We start from the raw sequence: 20,258 nt of genomic DNA, 5'->3' as shown, positions 1-20,258 counted from the left end.
ACTCCTTGTGGGGCACTCGGCCTCTTTTGACTAGAGAGATGGTGGGAGAGAGGGGGAGAGAGAGAAAAGGGAGATGAGATGGGCATTGGAGGGAGCTTCTCTGACCCAATCAATCCTTTGACAATGGCATAGGCCCAGGATCTATTAAGCATCTTCCTCTGCCTTTTTGTTGACAAAAAATTGGCACAGCCAAAAATAGGAAAATCCGTGCCTCTTTTTTGTGTTTGGCATAAATTTTTGAATATGCCATATGATGGATAGCACTCTACAACATAGTAATTTTTATTTTTGACGTATATTTGTTTATATGAAATATTATTTTTGATTAAAATAATTAGAAGAATAAGATAAAAGAAATTTCATGTAACACATGAAACTTTTAATAAATATAAAAAAACTTATACATGTTTTCCTACTTATATTAGGAATTTATTCCGAGCTGACTGATAAGTTATTCCTACTTATTCCAGCTGGAATAGTCATTTGAACTCAAATAGGAGTAGTTGACCAACTATAGTTGGATTGTAAAAGGGATAACATTAATGAGCAGTCGGGTTTCCTTGTTATACAAGGACAGCCATAAGAAGATGGTGACTGGGTTTTTTGATGTGCTTTGAGAGTGTGGAAAGCACTTCTTGAATCAAGCCATGAGAAAACCTATGACCTATGGAACACTAAAGTGGGAAATGCTCAAAGTTGAGGGCGGGACCACACTCGAGAAAATAGAGGCTGCTTACATCCCCATAGTTATTATTATTATTTTGAACACATATAGTTAATTTTCTGCATATATTATTCATTTTTAAAATTTTTGTATAATGTAATTTCTGAAAACTTATAAAAATTGTTTTTATTTTCTGAGAATCAATTTTGTGGAAATCTGATTTTTAGTTTTAAAACTTTAGAACACTAAATAATTTGGAAATCAGAATTATATTTTTTTTGGTATAAGGAATCAAAATTCTATGAAATAAATTATGTACTATTTATTTCCAACAAAATAAAACTGACTTGAATTTTGACAATTAAAATTTTATGAATATTGCATTTTGCTTTTTAAATGTTTGTATATTAGATTTATGTATATCATAAATTCTGCAATTTAATTTCTGTGAAATTAATAATTCCTTAAATTAAATTCTGGGTAACAAAATAACAGCAATCTAAATCTCTGGAAATTAGATTTACTCTATTTTATATTTTAAGTACTTAGTTTCTATAAAATAAAATTCTATTTTAAAAATCTGTAATATAATTTTCTGGACATCTATTCAATAATTTCAGATTTCTGATTGTTATATTTGTGTATCATAATGTATGATTAATTTCTGTAAACTGAAAATTATGCAAATTAAGATGTGTGATAAATTACTAAAATTTTTTATACATTATTTTTAGTAACTTAAATTCTATATAATAGATTTCAGGGACCTATTTTTATAAAATATTAATCTGAAAATTATGCACATAATAGATTAATTAAAAATTTAATATAGTATATCTTATGATATATTATTTTGCATAAATAATATATTAAGTTGATTATAAGGTTGGTCAATTTGCAAGCAAGTTTAGGATCATGGTTGTGTCATGTAATTCTTACGTTCATCTAGAACCTAAGCAAGGTTTGCTGTCTTACTACCGAATCACATATCAATACCATCCTATTACAACATTAGTATGTGGTACGATACGAGATGGTGAGATATACCGTACAGGTGCAATCGAGCCAAGTCGAGTTAAGTAGCTGGAGGCTCAAGCTCAACTCAATTCAAAATACTCAAGCTCAAAACTCGACTCGAGAGCAATCGAGCCTTAATATCCCAAGCTCGAGTTCAACTCGATGAAAAATAGGCAAAACTCGAGATCAACTCAAATATCAATCGAGCCATACTCAATTTCGAGCTCAAGCTCGAAATCGAGCCTTAGCCTAGTAATACTATATATATTAATATATATATATATATATTAATTATAAATAAAATCGATATTATTAAAAATATATATAAATTCAAATAAGCTTGCGAGCTTTCAAGGTAAGTATCTTGCTACTTGAGATCAATTAAAAAAACTATTCGAGTTACTCGAACTCAAGTCAAGCTCAACAATAGCTGAGTTGAGTCAAGTTTGGACTCAAGTCGAACTCGATTAGCTCATCAACTCATTTGCCCCTTAGTGTACCATGTTGGCACAATACGAGACTGTGTATCAATTCGGTACCGACACAGTATGCCCGATACAATACCAACTAGTACGGCAAATCTTGATCCTAAGGATATCGAAAACTTAGTTTGACTTTAAAATTTATTATAGCAACATTTTGAATAAAATATGGTTTGAATATTAGGTTCTAAAAGAAATTTTCAGAAAGTTGGATTTGTCTGCTAACTATGATGACAAGGTAAGTAATGATTTACCTACTCTTGAGTTTTCTATTTATTTGCCTCTAAATAAATATTTGATGTCAAATATATTATAAATTAACTAACATGCAAGTGATGAATTTTATGAAATTGTGTTTTCAATGGAAAATAAATCTGTAGATTGAAAGTATTGCTTTTATTACCAAATATACTAAAAAAAATTTATAAATCTTTTATTCAACAAGCATACTTGTTAGAGTTGACATATACATGATTTATGAATATCTTTGATACACTTTAGCGTGTGACTCTCAACTTTACTATATTTTCAACCCCATTAATAGGAGTGATACATTGATGCTCTGACTATTCCAGAACTCATTATTTTGGCCCTGCATTCTGGCCCACTCATAAGGTATAAATATAGTATTCTAACCCATGCTACAGGGTGTGAGTACGATATTCTAGCCCACTCGACAACGTATAAACACAACTCTCTAGCCTGGACATAGGGTCTAAGCATGGTCACAGTCTAATAAGCTATTGAGTTGAAATATGATATTCTAAATTACATTTATGAATATGAAAATAAATACTTAAGCAATTTTGGATATTCTTGCTTTATTTAATTAAAATACAACGATTCTACGATGTTTAGTATTAGCAAGAAAACTTATTTAATTTATTACTTGAATTATCTAGTTAAGGTATTTATTACTTAACTGAGCTGTTAAACTAGTTATTTGGTGTCTTCTTTCTCCATAGATCCAGAGAACTAGTTGCTGATGGGGTACCTTATGGAAGTGTGACTCGATGCAAGAGCAGAATGTCCAGCATAAGGTAGAATTAGTTTTTTTTTTTTTTTTGGTTAAATATTGGAAGCATTTTTATATGTTTCTTTCTTTGACCTAACATTGGAAGAACAGTTGACATTAGATTATTGTGAACAAACTTGTTAAAGTTCCTTGTTAGTTTTGGACTTGTTAATTATTAAATTTGAAATTTTAGTTGCTCAGATTTTATTCCACTGTCTTATTAATTCTATCATTATATCTTTTGGATGTCTTGCACACTTGTGGGGTAATGATCAATGAGTATGCAGCAATTACCATGTCTATAACTCGTAATTTTGGATCGGATACATGACATTTCAAGATCGAAAGATTATAGCATGCATGCATCTGTAGTATGCATATGCTCCAATTATTAGGCTTTAGATCAAACAATCTAGCAGTGCATCTGGTAGCCCTAAGCCCAAACTTGAAATAGGAATAAATTTAAATTATCCCATCAAAATGATATCCAATTGGCCATGAAAAATATATGCAATACCCATTGAGGATGCCTATAAAAGCCCTCAAAGAAATCTAATTCTTAAAATTTTATAATTTTCTAATTATTTTTTTGTAAAAAATAATTAAAAATTTAAAAACAAAAAATACAAATAGATGTCAATAATAGAGATGCATTTTTTAAAAAAAAAATATTGTCATGCATTTTTTAAACTATTTTTTAAACGAAAATTATGTAAAATTCAAATAATAGACTAAATGTAAAAATATGGAACATGCATAGATAGTTATCCAAATAAATTTTAAAATAGCTATGTTAATTTTGTTGATTGACATAATTAATTTTATTTTAAGCTATTTTGAATGAGGAATTACTTAAGCATCATAAAATTCTGACCAAATTTTAAAAACATGAAACATATGTCAAGATTTAATAAGATAAATTTTGAACTAGTTATGTTGCATTTTTAGATTAACAAAATTTATATTATTTATGTATTATTTTAAAAGTAAAAACTAATTAAATTTATAAAAAATGTGACTAAATACTAAAAATTTGGAGCATGCATAGATTAATTAATGTTTAAAGGCAAAAGGAAAGAATAAATTAGGTTAAAACTTAGAAAGATTAACTTCACACTTTTTTTTATACATTACATTGAAATTTATTATTGAGTATGCAAGGGTGTAGGCCATTAGGTGGTACAACACCACCAAGCGCAACATTCTCTTGTCCATAGTAAGATGAAATCAAAAGGTTTATAAAAGAGTTCATGGAAGAAACATACCCTCAATATCACAAATTTGACCATCTCTCCTCACAATCATGTCAGGAAAGGGATTCATATAGAATGAAAATGTTGTGTAGTTGAATGCAAACAGATGATCAGAAGGTGCATAGAGAACATTAAATGTGAAATCTCAAGAAAGATGGTCATATTTAGTGTTCTCAAAGTACTTGTCAACATTTTGTTTGCACTCAACTACACTTCATAGTCTCTTAAACCCCTTTTCTGACATGAATAGGAAGAGAAATGGTCTGTCATACCACCCCATAACACTTGGTACAAAGCATACGATACCATACCGAGAGGAACTGGTACAAAACTCAATTTTAAGTCGATACATGCTCTGTATCGCCCCGCACTAAGGCATACCGACCTATACCGAGATATACCTAGATGTACCGAATTGCTCATTGACATATATCGAGGCCTACCAAGATAAAAATTAAGAATAATTATTATAGAGCCATTTCAGTATAGAATGCATACTACATTATACCGATCATACCATACCAGTAACATATCGATACGGCGCCAGGTACCAAGATTGCAGAACTTGGTCAAATTTAAGATGATGAGGATGTTCTCCCTGAGCTCTTTGACAAAAGCTTTTCAACTTCACCTAAGCATAAGCAAGAGAATGCTACTATGCTTCCCCTACCACCACCATTTTTAGCTAGGTATGCTTCTAAACTTTTTTTTGTTCTTCTAAAAATTTGAAAGTGAGTTATTACTGATTATTCTATTACAATATTATGAATTGTTCGCTATGTTTCACTTCCAGTTGTTGCTAGTTTCTTAAACCTCATTGAAATTTGGTAACATTGAAAAAAATAACTAAAACATGGAAATAAAACAAATTGAATTAATATTCATGTGACACATCAAAAAGCCCAAAAATTGGAAAAAAAAAACAAAAACATCACATGTACATCACCGGCGGTCAGGTAAGTTCCTCTCTCCCTCTTCCCTACATTGATAGACGACAAGGGTTTTCTAGCCCTCCCCCTTCCCCCTCTCTCTCTCCCGCTTCCTCTTCCTCTCCCTCCCTTTCCCCTTGTTGAAACAAGGGGTTGCCCATATTCATTTCAAAACAAGAGATGCCCTACTTTTTTTTGTAAATTTCAAATTGAAATGAGCAAATGGTTTGCTAATTTCATTTAAAGAAAGTCAGAATATGATTTGCCAATTTCAGTTTGAAATTTACAAAAAAAAATTAGGGCATCCCCTATTTTGAAAAGAAACAGGGGCAACTCCTATCAATAAGGGCTTTCCAGCCATCTCTCTCTCCCCCTCCCTCTCCCTCTCACTCCCTCCCTTCCTCCCTCTCTTTTCCTCTCTCCTTCTTCCCCTTCCCCTCCCTCTCCAGCTCTCCATGTAATGGTACACCCCATAATGGCATGGTACGAACCCATACCATGCTGAACCAATCGCCAACCGGCACCCACTCTAATACCAGTTTGGCGAACCTTGGTACAGTCTCTACCCTACCAGTCCAACAAAAAACCGGTACAATGCTATTTGAATTCCTGGCAATTAAAGTTTCAATAGACTCTGCTAAAGAGGCAATCACATATATACAATGTTTGTGTATCTACATAGTCTATCAAGAAAACAAATATAAGTTCTTCATCTTAACATTACAGCTACTTCCAATCTCACAGCATAATGATGTATCAGTTGGATATACTGCACCAGAAACACCCATAATAAAAACTTCTCATGGTTACTCCTTGCAAAAGCAGTTCAGTTTTAATATCAATGAATCAAAATCTTTTGAATTCCAAGCAAAATTAACATGATAAAACAGCAATATAGATGAATTAAATCTGCATAATCCTGTAGATAATTGCAATGTAAGGTTGCAGTTAGCCATACACCTCATATACGACATATCTACATTGAGATAAATAATACAAAATGGATCTTGACAGAGGAAAAGATAATATAGGTTCAGTCCAAGTTAAACCTTGCCTTGATGGGTGAGGCCAGGCAAATCAGCCAGAAGGGCTAGCATAAACAACAGCCTTAAGCACAGAAATTAGGCCCTTAGACCAAGACTAGGCATGAAAACTGAGAAGCTTAAGCCTGGACAAGAAGGTTCAACTAGCATCATTTCTAAGCCTAGCCTGGCATGACAAAAAGCCCAAAGTCAAGCCAGGTAGGATCCTGATTTATTTGGGATAACTTCAAGCCATGCCCAGGTTCAGACCTTGATGTGTCAAGCCTGGGCCAGGCTCAAACAGACATCAGATTGAGACCATTGATAACCCTAGTTAGACTATTCTTTCAGGTGATTAATAGACATACACTTTTAATGAGGGTTAAGATGAACATTCATTTATTAGGATGGTAAAATAACTAATTAAATTAATGCAGTTGCATGTTGCAAAAATTTTAATCAGTAATAGATATGACAGTCCTATAAAAAACCGTATTTCTTAACAGAAATCATAAAGCTACTGCTCATGCATGGGACAATTTGTTTGCTATGATTATGGTTTCATTAGCTGATATCCAGACTAATAAAGGTTAACGTTGGGTTTTACATGCAAAAGTTTACATATTAAAGTGCTACAAGAGAGAGTTGATTCCCTGAATATTACATTACCTCTTTGAAGCTTGGGAACCTGCATTGCAAAGACTGCTCAAAGACCTGAAATAAAATAAATTGTAAAATGCAAGTTGTCTCGTGAATCATAAAGATGATCAAGTCCCTACAACATTTTGCACAATTAACAATGTGGCACTTCCATGAAATCCACAAGCACAAATCGCTCTGTATTCCATTAGATTATATCCTGTGGCTCAATACCATGGTTGGCTATTATGGTCTTTCTAGAAGGGAGGGTTACAACAAGCTTCGCTCAATAACTAATTTCAAACAGAGCACAACATGAAAGAGTGGCTTAGCAGTCATATGTGATATTAACAAGATTCTTTTATGACTATTAGAACATTGTCATATCCAACTTTTTACAATCAATCACCCAATAAGTATAATCAAAAAATTAAATACATGCGTGCGCACATGTATGTGTGTATGCGTGTGTGTGTGTGTGTGTGTGTGTGTGTGTGTGTGTGTATTACAAGTTTCTCAGCCTAGAAAAGAGAAGTTATGCCTCGAAACTTCCCACAAAAAGAAATGAGCTGATCCATCAGTTTAACTGAATAACTCATTACATTTAACTGATAAAATATTATGCTGATGGTAGTCGAGTTCAAATGTCAAGTAATTAAAATATTAGGTAACAAAATTACAAACTAATGATCAGTTCATCTGCCATAAATAAAATAAGTAATTAATAAAGGTGATCGCTTCTATCCCCAAGCAACAGTAAATCTTTTGCAAAGTTTTAATTCAATTAAAATTTTAGTTATGATGCAAAAATTGCAAAAGAAAGAACTCACTGCACTCAGCTCTTCCTCAGAAGCATGAATACGTTCCAAAGAAAGCAAGTAGCGGACCCAAAGTTCACCAACCCATGTGCAGTTTCTCGTGGCTCTAGAATAAACACTTTTGAGAAGATCAGGAACCTGCAACAAAAAGATACTTCTTTGTTTCACCGTAGAATGTACAAATATCTTGTCTAATTCAAGACAGGTTGATTCGAAAACCTTCAAGGTTCTGTCCAAATAGCTGGTATATCCCAGCCATAGATCACTGGATATAGGAAATTCTGCAACAGCACGTTCATAGAGAATTTGAACACGAGCAGGGTCACCAGAAGACTCCTCAAACTTTAAGTAGTTCTGTTCTAAAAAAAAATGATCACATGAATTCCAGATTCCAAACAACTAGAAGTAATGAAGGATGTCCTCACATAAAGACCGAAAAAAAGAAAAAAAAGAAAGCCAAGAATTCTTCAATTAGATATCATAGAAACATCACTACACGCATACAGATCATGTGCCAGCAACTAAGCAGATTACTAAATAATTGACGAGAGAAGTGTAAGCGGAAACAGTGTACAAGTTACATGCTATTTTTCATTCCCATGAACATTGTACATATAAACTCAAGCTGAAACCACCACAGCAATATAATAGAAAATTATTTAGGAAAAAAACAGTTCTCTTGCAGTGTATTTAAGCAGGAAACTATCCTTGCAACAAGGAAATATGGGCTGGAAGGGGAGTACGCAGTTTAAAGACAATCCTTCATGGCATAGTTGTAATTATAAAGAGTTTAGTGAAAATGCCCAGAAATACTTATTTTGCCCCTCAGCAGAAGGGATACCACATTGAAGGATCAACAAAGGGGCATACCTCGCTGTAGAAAATCTTGGGAGTCCAATTATAAAGCCTTTCAATACATTAGTTCTAAAAATTAAAAAAAAATTCTGTTTTTACATTTTTATATTCATTTGGTCAATTGCTTACTGTCTCCTTGTTACTCAGTCAAATATGTGACTAAGTGGGATCAAATAATGAACTACAATATAATAAACCTCAAGATTCATGCAGGCTTTTGAGGCCAGTTACGTTCTACATTCCACAGTTAAAACAGTTGTTTTACTGATGATAAGTTCATTTGAAGTATCCACATTCTCATTCCCAATTATTTCCCTTTCATTTGCCAAGAACAATTGGCAGCAAGAATCATTGAAGATGAGAAATGCTATGGTGAGGCATCAGCATAGCTAAGTTATAGAAGGTGTAGTATTTAGATATGGTATCAAGAATACAACAGAAATAACAAAGCTTACTCCCCGCAGTATAGAGCAAGCTATGAAGCATGACTCTAGTTAAGAAGGCTCCAGCATAGGATCTTCTGAATTTTACGATCGCCCATTAGGGTGGTCTCAACATATAGCTCGCAAGACCAGTAATTCTCATTCAGGCTGGTTGATAGAAGGGAGCTACCCAGCAAGCAATGGAAGATAGAGAGAAAAATAAAAAAGTAAATGGTAACTCAACAGAAACAACATAGTGAAGATGTAAGCAAATTCTTTTGAACAGTAGAAGCATGTCTACTCAGTCCTCCTCCTGCATCATGTTACAGGAGAAATTCTGTCTTCTTAAATCTCCACTACCACTACTAAACTTCTCCATCTAACTGGAATCAAGTCCTTTGATCATATTTTGCCATCTATTTCTGCCAAGGCTAAGCCAACAACTAAATCAAATCCTTTGAATCCTTAACACACTTCAAACCATCGGTTTACACCTAACCCAACTCCTTGCCCCTTAAATATGTACTAGTGTGAGTCCCTTTCTTCACCAATATTTACTCTAGCTTTTTTTTTTTTTTACATAACTATCTAACAGTGTATTCTAGGGCCTCATATCACACTGTAGAATTTCTCTGATGTCTCTGATTCAATAGTTTTTTACCTCGTAATTCCTAATTTAGTATATGTCCAACCCAACATAGACATCTTTGCAAAACTTTTCTTATGATCTTCTTCCCCGATGCATAATAAAAGCTGGTTTAATCATATCATTTATGTATTATTTATTCCAGTGGGTTTGCCATGATGTGTCCATCACATAGCACCTCAATAGAATTAATTTCTACATTCCTTCAATAAAAAAAACTCAATGAAGAAGAAAGGATTAATCTTGACCATTTTCCTGTCAACTTGTAAAGACAAGTGATCATTCATCAAGGTTGTGTTCCATATTATCCATGTGGTTCGACTGATTTTCAACCCCTTCCATTCACCTACCAGCAAGAGGAGGGGGGGGAGCTTCTCGAAAGTTTAACCCGGCAACTCTAATGCAGCATAACCAACCTCCAGCCTAATTAATTGAAACTACATCATCCGCATTAACAATTTAACATACCACACAGAATTTCTTCATAAACTTGCTAATGTCAACAGATCAACTTCTAGAATATAAGAATTCAAGCTTGGGAAATCCTTCATGCAACCTGTCACTGAAAAATTCAGCATGCATCTAGAACAAGTATAAAATATAATGTACATGTGTGCATAATTTTTAATCTATATTTTCTCACCAATTGCCTGAGCAGGAATGTTGAACCAACAGATACCTACATGGAATGAAAACATATTGGTTGCAGATGGTCTCTCATCCGCCCTAGTTTTACCACTATTTGCCTTAGTCATGTGCATGGCTCAAAAGTTTGATAGTTTAACATCTAATATTTTTGCCAATCACCTCTTTGACTATCATACATTGAATCTGAACACTTTTCCAGTCAGACATCTCCCTTCCACCAAGGCCCCCTTTCCAAATTTCAACCCCCAGTCATGTTCCTATCAAATAACTATGGTTATGTCTCTTCATCCATCATCTCAGCTTACCTAATATAATCTTGCTTGCATTCATAATGCAATTTATATAACCATAACCTTAGTTTAACCTTTTCTCAACTTAGCCAACTTGTATTATATCTCTTTCTTCCTCTTTTATGCCTTGTCTACTGTACCTACTGCAATATACTACTACTACTACTACTTAGTCATAATATACCTTTTCAGCATCTCATAACCACTTTATAACCTCTCATATACCTTCTCAGCTTCTCAGAATTTCTTAAAGCATATCCACCTTTTCTTGACAATTGTTGAACTTTGTCATTTCACCATCATATTCCCTTAAGCAACCATCTTTTATTATCATGCCACCCAAGTACCCAATCGACAACACTTATATTACCAACTGTCATCTGGTTGCACATCTCACTTTCATCATTTCTACACCCATTGTCTATTCTTTACCAGTCATGATTCAAAAAAAAATCTCTGGATCCACTTTTTTGAGTACCAACATCAAATCCTAGGGCTTCTTCAGGTCATCACCTTTTTCATCTTACTCTGAATGGAAGCATACTCAAATGCATGCTGCGTAGTTGAGCCTTCCTATAGAATCATTCCATAAAGCATGCAAGTCCATCAGATTTTCTGAACAACATGGTTTTATCTATCAGCAGGACTGACTGAATGAAATATTAAAGAATGAATTTCAAAAAAAAAAAAAAAAAAAACAATACATCAAATCCGTATTGAATGTACCAATTATAAAAAGACACTGGCTGGCATGCATCACGTGGAACAAAGTTGAACTCATCTTGCGAAGGATGTAAAAGTTCAGCAGAACCTCTAATTAACTACGTTATCCTTTAGCAGAAACTGCTGCTGGGTGTTTTGCAACGTGTCTATAAATTAATTCTGGTGTATCCTTGCTCTGTAACCCATGCTAAAAACTACATTACCAATTCTCCACACAGAAGAAAAAGAAAAAGAAAAAGGAAGATACGTAGAGACAGAGGTTAGCAGTCAGACAGGTTCCAGTAAAAACTTGAAGTAAATAGAACAATCATCATAACCATAACCAGCACACCTTACCCCTCCTATTTCGGTCACCATAACAAATTCTGATTTGTCAATTGTCCCTACTAAGGGCTAGCTCTCATCACCTACTGGGCTCTTTTTATTGGCAGACACTTGAGTCCTAGAACAACCACACAAAATAATATAAAAGACAGACAAGAGAGGAACCACTAACTATATACTTAATGTAAGCAATGATGAGGGGAATAACAAAAATTAATATATTGTAGTTGTTATATTTTGATCATGTTAAATAGACTGACTAGACCTACAAGTGGCAATGGCCAGGTCAGGTTGTGTCAAGTTAAAAAAAAAAAAACAACTGCAACCCAAACATCTGGTTGGGCCTCCGCGACCCAAATCTGCCCACCCCCAACTAGACCATGAAAAGTCCAACATATTGCTCTGTCAACATATTGCTCTGCCAGCCCCCAACAAGACCATCAAATACTTAGCCCTCATATCAGGTATAAACACTGTAAAATTTGTGGCTTTCTTTTATCCTGACGAGCCTGAAAAAGGTTTCCTTCAATAAAAGATCTATATACTTTTATGTGTTTTGGGTTGGCAGAAAACATTGTATGGAGATCAAGTACCCATGTTTAAACTATTACAACCAAAGGAATACCTAGAGCAGAGCTTTGATATCAAGAATTACAAGTCAAAGATTCTGCACTTGATCCTATAAACAGCATCACTGGCCATGCAAATGGGAAAATCAAGGAATTCTCAGGTAAGGACCAATTGAGGGGTATGTTACAACATACAAGCAGCTGACTGGCTGATTTGCATAGCATTAAACAATACTGGAATTAAGAAAACTAGATAGGGCATATTCAACAGGAATCTTTTGTAGACTGTGTTATTTCAATGGCAGAAAGAGCTGTCTTTGACCTCCTTAGTTACCTTTCTGTGTAGTTAAATCCCCTGGTATAAGTACCAGCTTATGCACCCTTCCAGTTTCATTTAAAAATTATATTAGCACTATCCCTAGAATATCTAATTAATGGTGCACAATTAACAAAAGAAGGTGCTAGTACCTAGGTTTGTTCAATTCTAGTGTAGTTAATAGTTATGCAAGTATCAAGAAGAACAAAGGAAGTGCATAAAACATATTAGAAATAGAAGGAAATGGAAGAAACATTGCAAATGTAAAGAACAAATAGTGGGAGGAGTCACAAAAAGAAAAAAAAAAACAAGAAAGAAAACAAACAAACAGATATGAAAAGTGCAATCTATTGTAGTATTAAGTAGTGTTACTGTACCTTAAACTGTTGAAGTCTATCAGTATCAGATGTATCAGGATTAGACAATTGGTCTTCATATTGCTTACGAGCATTGTACATTTCAATGGCCTTTTGATGGGAAGTTATCACATTTGAGGGAATCCCATCAAAATCAGAGTTGATGTCATTGACATTCCCTTGTTCACCTTCCCAAGACTTGCAATCCATAAGTGTTGATCTTAAATCAACCAAAGGAACAGATAATTGGCGATGGAATAAAGCACGTATTCGCTGAACTTGTTTTGCTTTCTCCTGAATGAAAGAAGAAAATAAAGAGAAATAAAGAGTGATATGAAGGGTTTATAATGCTCAAATCCTCTAATATAACATGTCAATAACATAGAAGCCCAAATTCAGATTGCATGCTCTGACCTCATTGTTATTATCATCAATAGTTAGAAGGATAGCTTGCTCAAATTCTCTGTATGCTTCCCAAATCTTGCTGCCTTTGACAATATGCAACCCAGCAGCAGTAAGAGCACGCTCAAATAAATTTCTCATCTTCGAGATACCAGATGGCGAACACTGAGACACTGATTGATCGCTTTCTTGAAGAAAATTAATGTAATCATACCATAGAGGGACAGACTGCAGTTAAAAGTAGCCAAAACCAATCACCACATACTCATCTTGATTATTAATCAAATTTTCCATATTCTGTGTGGCAATTGAAGCCTACCAAATATTCTTGCACGCCACGTTCATACAGCTTCTCAATTTCAGTGAATGCTTCCAAACTACAGCACCCAAAAAGTACAGATTGTTTTTTAGGGGAAAAAATGATTAAGATTTAAGATATATGAAGCTCAACAAGAAAATGCATACATAATATAATTTTGATGATTCACATCTTATGTCAAAAGGGAAAGCATGTAAGAAAACATTGTTATAAATTAAGAAAATTAAGAAAAGCTACTTCATTAAAGCAAGCACCCTTGTACAAAATAATATATATTTTTTGTTAAATTCAACAAGATGAAGTTTGAAATGTAATTACTTAAAAAAAAGCAAGTATCTTTCTTTTTGTCCTCCATTCTCTCAATGAAGCAGGGCACATGCACGCATGTGCGGGCACACGCATGCATGTGCGTGCACATGCACACACACACAGAGCATGTAATAGACAGCCAACAAGCCTCATGTGCAATCAACAGTCAGAACAATGGAAGCGAAAAGGAATGAGGACAGCTGTGCCAACTGAGAAGCATTTCCATGGTGCACATGTTAATATTCTTGGGAATGCAAATATCTAAGCCATAAACTGTAAACAAGGCAACAATTGTTGCCAATTTTTGGGATTGATTAAAAATCACTATACTGAAATGAAAGGCATGGATAAACATGTGACTCATGCAAATAGGGAGAATATATTCAATAGAATTACAGCACAGATGAAAATTAATGCCTCTGGGGTATTGCATGACTGCAAGCCACCAAGACTTCATAAAATAAATGAGCTTTCGGCAAGATAATTAAAACAGCTAGGCAGTAAGTTTTAGGATACCAAGAAACATGGAGGAGCATCTACATAAAACAAAAGCAGCAAAAAATACCGCTACTAGCATGAGGCTATAAACTTCCATATCCCTGTGCCGGAAGAAAAAGTGGCCCAATTAAAAAGGAAATCAACAGAGAATCAGTTGAGCATGTCAATGGTGGTCTAATAAGGGCTAGAGGAATTACAACCATGTTGACAGGATAATCCACATCTATAATTCTTCATATATTTTTCAAACAATTTTTCACCCTCTTCTGCAAGAATAAAAATGTGCAATTTACCTCTTTCAACTAATTGAATTTATCCTTCTAATTCTTTGACCTAATATTCTAAAGGTCATTTGCTGATTCATGCAAAAAAAAGAAGCATAAAACATAAAAATGTGTTTTTCCTTAACTTATCATTTGTAAATATTTCTATATGGAGTTTTTGCTTGTTTGGTACAGAAATGCTAATGCATGTGAAACAGATCTCCAAGCCTTCTCCCATCAAAGTTCAATATCATTATCTACATCATCCAAGCCTTTCCCCATCCAAGTGGGTTCAGCTTTGGAATACAACTCTTAGGTCAAGAAGGCTCCATGAATGATTGAGCACATCTTTATGGATGATTGTCAATTTGACATCAACTCTTTAAGAATTGGTGTTGGACTCAATTTTGAGATAGATAAAGCAAGGTTCTAACTCCCAGCAGCACGAGAGGCAACCTGGTTGTTTCATCCCACTCCTATGAGAAAACAAAACAGGGATGGGTCAAGACTCCAAAACCCTTCATGCAACGAAAGCAGAAGAAAAAGGAAAGAAAGAAAGAAAGAAAGAAAGGAAAGATGAAGAAAAAAAAAGTGAAAGGAAAGAAGAAGAAAGAGAAAAAAAGAAAGAAGGAAGGGAGAAGAAAAGAATGAAAGGAAGAAAAGAAGGAAGAAAGGAAAGAGAAACAAGAAAGAAAAAGAAAAGAAGCAAAGGGATAAGGAAAAGAAAGAAGAAGAAAAAGAAAAGAAAGGTAAGAAAAAATGGAGGAAAGAAGGAAGAAAGGAAAGAAAGAGAAAAAGAAAGAAAAGGAAAAGAAAGGAAAGGAGAAGGGGAGAGAGATAGAGAGTACCTACAGGACTCTCAACTAGAATTGCTGCCAAGATTAGGCGGGACAATGGGGCATCCCATTCTCTGGAGAAACCAGGACACCCACATCCCACGGGATTTATAACCTTGATATAAAGTCCACAAACATCTTTCATCCTACAAGTTAGCTACATAAAAATGTATATGTTTGTTTTAAGGAGTGCCCCTATGGATACCCCCCCACCCCACCACCCACCACAAAAAAATAAATGAAAAACAAAGAAAGAAATGAAATGGGAACACAATGCAAGGACATTTTTGCAAGAACTAGACCACAGAATGGTTGAAACAGGTTGATGTCAATTAATTTCCATTCACAAGTTCATGATTGCCTATAACATATTCTCTGAAGTAATGAGGACGCCAATGCTGAGGGACACCAACTGAAGCCAACCCACCTCAATAACACTTCTAAACTTTTGCCCTATACCAAGCAAATGTAAAAAACAATGCATCTCTAACATAAGGTTGTTGTTGCACCAAGACAAGCATCTTTTGAGGCTGGCAGTGACAGAATAAGCAATCATTAACATGATCTCAAGTTCTAAACCACCATCTCCTCGGTCCTTCCAATTTAGCATGAGCGTAAGATGATAATGACAGTGAATTACTCAATGTTATGAAACTTATGAAGCTTCCCTAGGAAACAGTTTCAAATAGTACAAATGGCTATGACATGAACCAAATAAACATGACCATAAAGGGTTTTCTGGTTGCTTCTATGCTCTATGAAAAAGCCAAAAAAGATAATGTTAAACAGTTAAAAATTACTTACACATTTTATGAAAAACCAAGACTGGCCCTTTTATTAATCAAACATATTGTTTATATTTTCTAAGACTTTCTTATAGCAACTTATATGAAAGCCAATCAAACACTTTACACTACTCATTTTCAGGTTGTATTAATTTGCTAGAACTTCACATCTAGGTAATTTAGAAATGTCTTCTACCTTCCAAGAAACATTTCCCACTATAAGGGCACCTCAATGAGGTGACAAGTGCAAGGATCATCGTAAGAGGATGCCAATGACCCATACTTCAGCCAAGCAAACACTACTGTAGTTAAGGCAAGCAGCACAGAATGACCCTGACAAATATGAGGAGGACCGTGTTGGCTTTACTTGTTATTGATTCACCCTAGCTAACTCTTTGATTTACCATTTATGTAGACTTGGCAAGTATGAAAAAGAGAGTACCACTAACTTATAGAAATATTTTCTTAAGGACACTTAATCACTTGAAAGATGTACCATGCTAAAAACAATTATCAGCAACCCAGCATGAATTTTTTTCAATATGAAGTTTATTAGCTGGACCATTGAAATGGAATCATGTATCTAAATTTTGCAAGAGAATGACTGGCGTGAATCAGCTAGTCCATGCTTGTGCTGGTAATGCATGAGTAACTCTTTCTTCTCAATGATTGGATGTACACTAAATTCCATGCCAGCCAAAGGATATGGAAAGAAACCTTTTTTTATCTTTAATGTGTCAAATGCTAAGGAAGCAAATGGTTCTTTTCTTTTGATTTTTTTTTTTTTTTGTCATTTCTTTCTCATAGTCGAGTAAACCCATCGTAGGTTAAACTGACTTTACAACTAAGAATTAATAGTTTAAATATTAAACTTATGTATGGTTCATATCAATAAATTTTATGAAATAAATTTTCTGGCAAATGCATGTTTAAGGTGATAAAAGAGGCTTCTGGTGTTAATGGGAATAACCAAAAACACAACTTAAAGTGAGACACACCATACAAAGAAAATAAGATCAAACAACATAAAACATGCCTCAATCCTTTTCTCCACAATCTCCGATCATGGTACCCTATGCCTTTCCATTCCCTTTCTAAATCCTGAACAACCTAAAATGTATGGTGCATAAAACACCATAAGTATACCAAATATGACAGATAAAGTGAGCATCAATTGATCCACATATACTAACCATCAACAGCAAACATGAAAGTAATGATGAGAAGGTTTTTATTTCTTGACAAAATGTTACATTGGAATGATTAACAGATAAAATATTACATAAAATAGAGAGGCAACCTGATATTCTCTATGTAACTCTGCCTACAAATATTTTCCTCCACAAAGTATGTAAAGAATTTCTTTAGGAAATGAATATACTAGTATACCACAAAGATCATCTATTATCATAGCATATATTATATTTTTAACAATTACTTACTAAATCAATCTAATCATATCATTTTCTTCTTTAATTTTTTAGTTGTTGACAAACAAATTCACGAAAATCATGTTCATTTTCTTAATCAACTGAGACTGTTGAATTCTTTAAAAACTCTACACGTTAGCGATTGTACAAGTTTTGATCAAGTACTGGGAGAGGCTTGCCACATATCATGGCAATGCGACCAAGGAGGAAAAAAGAAAGGAAGAGAAAAGGAGAGATTGCACAATTAGGACTTTTACAATACGATGTCGATTATCAAAGGAATAGCCATATCATAAGCAAACATAAACAATGAGTTACATACCTTGAATATGGCAGTCAAATATTGATTTATCATAAAGGATGATTTAGATGTCTATATGGGTGCATGGCTGTCGTGATTCGCAATGCATAACAGAGAAAAGTGTGAACTACAAAGAACATCTCAGAACTGAATCAGGTGATCAAACATTGCATAATGAATGTGATCTTTGACATAGTTATCAGTAAAGAGTAGGTAAATTTAGAGGTTTAAATATGCATGACATGCATGAATGTGTGACTCTGTAGATAATTTATATGATTCTATATTCATACACAAGCATATGCCAGTGATAAGTAATGTTATTCAATAACGACAACACTCGGCCACTAGGACAGTAGCACAAAGTTCAGAATGTAGATGCCTGCACACAATTCACATGCATCTCAGAATTTATCTAAGAAACACTTCTCAAGACTTGATTAACTCCATGCAATTAACATCAGATACGGCCTATCCACCCATGTGCCTTATTCACTATCAATAAAAATGGACATAATTAACTCCAGAAAAATATTTAGTAACTTAGAAGATGTATGCATAACCAGGGTACATATATAATCATGCCAACCTTAAACTAGCCATGCCTGCATTGGTGAACATGAACCCAAAAAAAAAGGGATTAAATAAGCACAACCACATACCCTTCACTTAATGAAATCTCATCTTTCGTCCACTCCTGCCACATTTTCGGGCTTAGAGGAAAGCGCTCATTCATTGCATTTCTTGCTTGTCTTAGCTTCTCAACATGTCCAGATTTCCTCAAGCATTGAATATACTGACCAAAAAGAAGGAGAGCAAAGGCCATTTATTCAATAATGCAAAAATGCGTGCATGAATGCATGCCTGTGGCCATGTATTTCTGGAAGCATTTGTAAGCAATGATGAAACCAATGTATAGAACTTAAGGTTCAAGTAGAGAGTTCCAGACCCTTCGTTGGACAAAGCTTCGCAATCTAAACCAATAACTAGATAAATTGCTTCTGTACGATCCTCCATATCATATTACATCAAGCTGACCGCATAAACATCTTATCCGAGCAATATTGCTTCGAAGCAATTCATTTTTCACAGCTAATACTCCGAGGCTATGAATTTTTAAAGTGCAACAATCAACGCATTCGGTTCCCCAATAAAACCTCCGAGTCACGCTTCCGCTTCGACTCGATACAAGAGTTCATGCCAATCTCTTTTTTCAAGCTTACCACCCTCCATTGCAGTACATATCCAAAAGCTCATACTTATCCTCAAAAAGATGCGACATAGGAGAAATCATTTCAGCTACAAGCTATATACTCTTCAAGAACCTTGGCAGTGAAGAGATGGAAGACAACAGAAGAGCTGCAATTCGCTAGAACAAGCAAATAGCAGCGGCGAGGCAAAACAGAGAGAGAGAAGGTGAGGAAGGGGTACCTGGACGTGAGCTTCGTAGTTCGAGGGATTCTCGGCGAGCGCGGCCTCTAGGGTTTCGATCTGGAGGCCCTCCGCGGCTTCGTCATCGGACTCGGAATCGGAAGAGGAGCTAGGGTTCTTGCCCTCGGCCTCCGAGGCGGCTCCGCCTCCATCTCTGGCGCCGCCGGGGGGCTCCTCCACTAGGGTTTCCTCTATTGCCGCAGCTCCGGCTTCCGCTCGGTCTTCTTCCATGGCTACGATACAAGGCTTGTCTCCGAGGCTGGCACCGAAAACACTTTCGCCTTCGCTCGCCGAAGCAAGACGGGGGTTCGGGGTTTAAGCTTCGTGCGACAAAAGTGCCCCTGCTTTCCCGGCTTTTTTTCCCCTATGGACCCGTTTGGTTGACGGAAAATGAAGGGGAAAGCGGTAGTTTCCGGGAAGTGAAGAGGGGCGTTTTGGTTGATTGGAGTTTTAAGAGGGAACGGGGTGTAAAAAAATTTTTCATAAAAATTTATTTTTCACATTTTATGATAAATAAAAATTTATGGAAGAAATGAGTTTTGGTATTTTTTTTTAGATGAAAAGTGATGGTATTTTTTTTTTTTCTAAAATTTTTTTTAAGATCTATGATCAAAATTTTGTAAAATATCAAAATGGTTAGAATGAAATGCTAAATAGTGATATAATATTATATTAATATAATTTTAATTTTTATAT

The 20,258-nt window shown here is 34.9% G+C and overlaps 1 protein-coding gene across 1 annotated transcript in view; it reads right to left on the bottom strand.

The window, feature by feature from the left end:
- LOC105049811 (uncharacterized) overlaps positions 1-19,918 on the bottom strand; it is a 45,898-nt gene extending 25,980 nt beyond the window's left edge. The window contains 8 exon segments of the mRNA XM_010929574.4: positions 7,052-7,096; positions 7,852-7,977; positions 8,059-8,193; positions 13,010-13,282; positions 13,403-13,618; positions 13,710-13,767; positions 18,794-18,927; positions 19,563-19,918. Of these exon segments, the coding sequence (XP_010927876.3) occupies positions 7,052-7,096; positions 7,852-7,977; positions 8,059-8,193; positions 13,010-13,282; positions 13,403-13,618; positions 13,710-13,767; positions 18,794-18,927; positions 19,563-19,793 (1,218 nt within the window). The 5' untranslated portion in view covers positions 19,794-19,918.
- Between the last annotated feature and the right edge of the window lie 340 nt (positions 19,919-20,258).

This window comes from Elaeis guineensis, chromosome 8 (genome assembly GCF_000442705.2).
Source record: "Elaeis guineensis isolate ETL-2024a chromosome 8, EG11, whole genome shotgun sequence".
Taxonomy (NCBI): domain Eukaryota; kingdom Viridiplantae; phylum Streptophyta; class Magnoliopsida; order Arecales; family Arecaceae; genus Elaeis; species Elaeis guineensis.
This window is presented reverse-complemented; position numbering and strand designations above follow the sequence as displayed.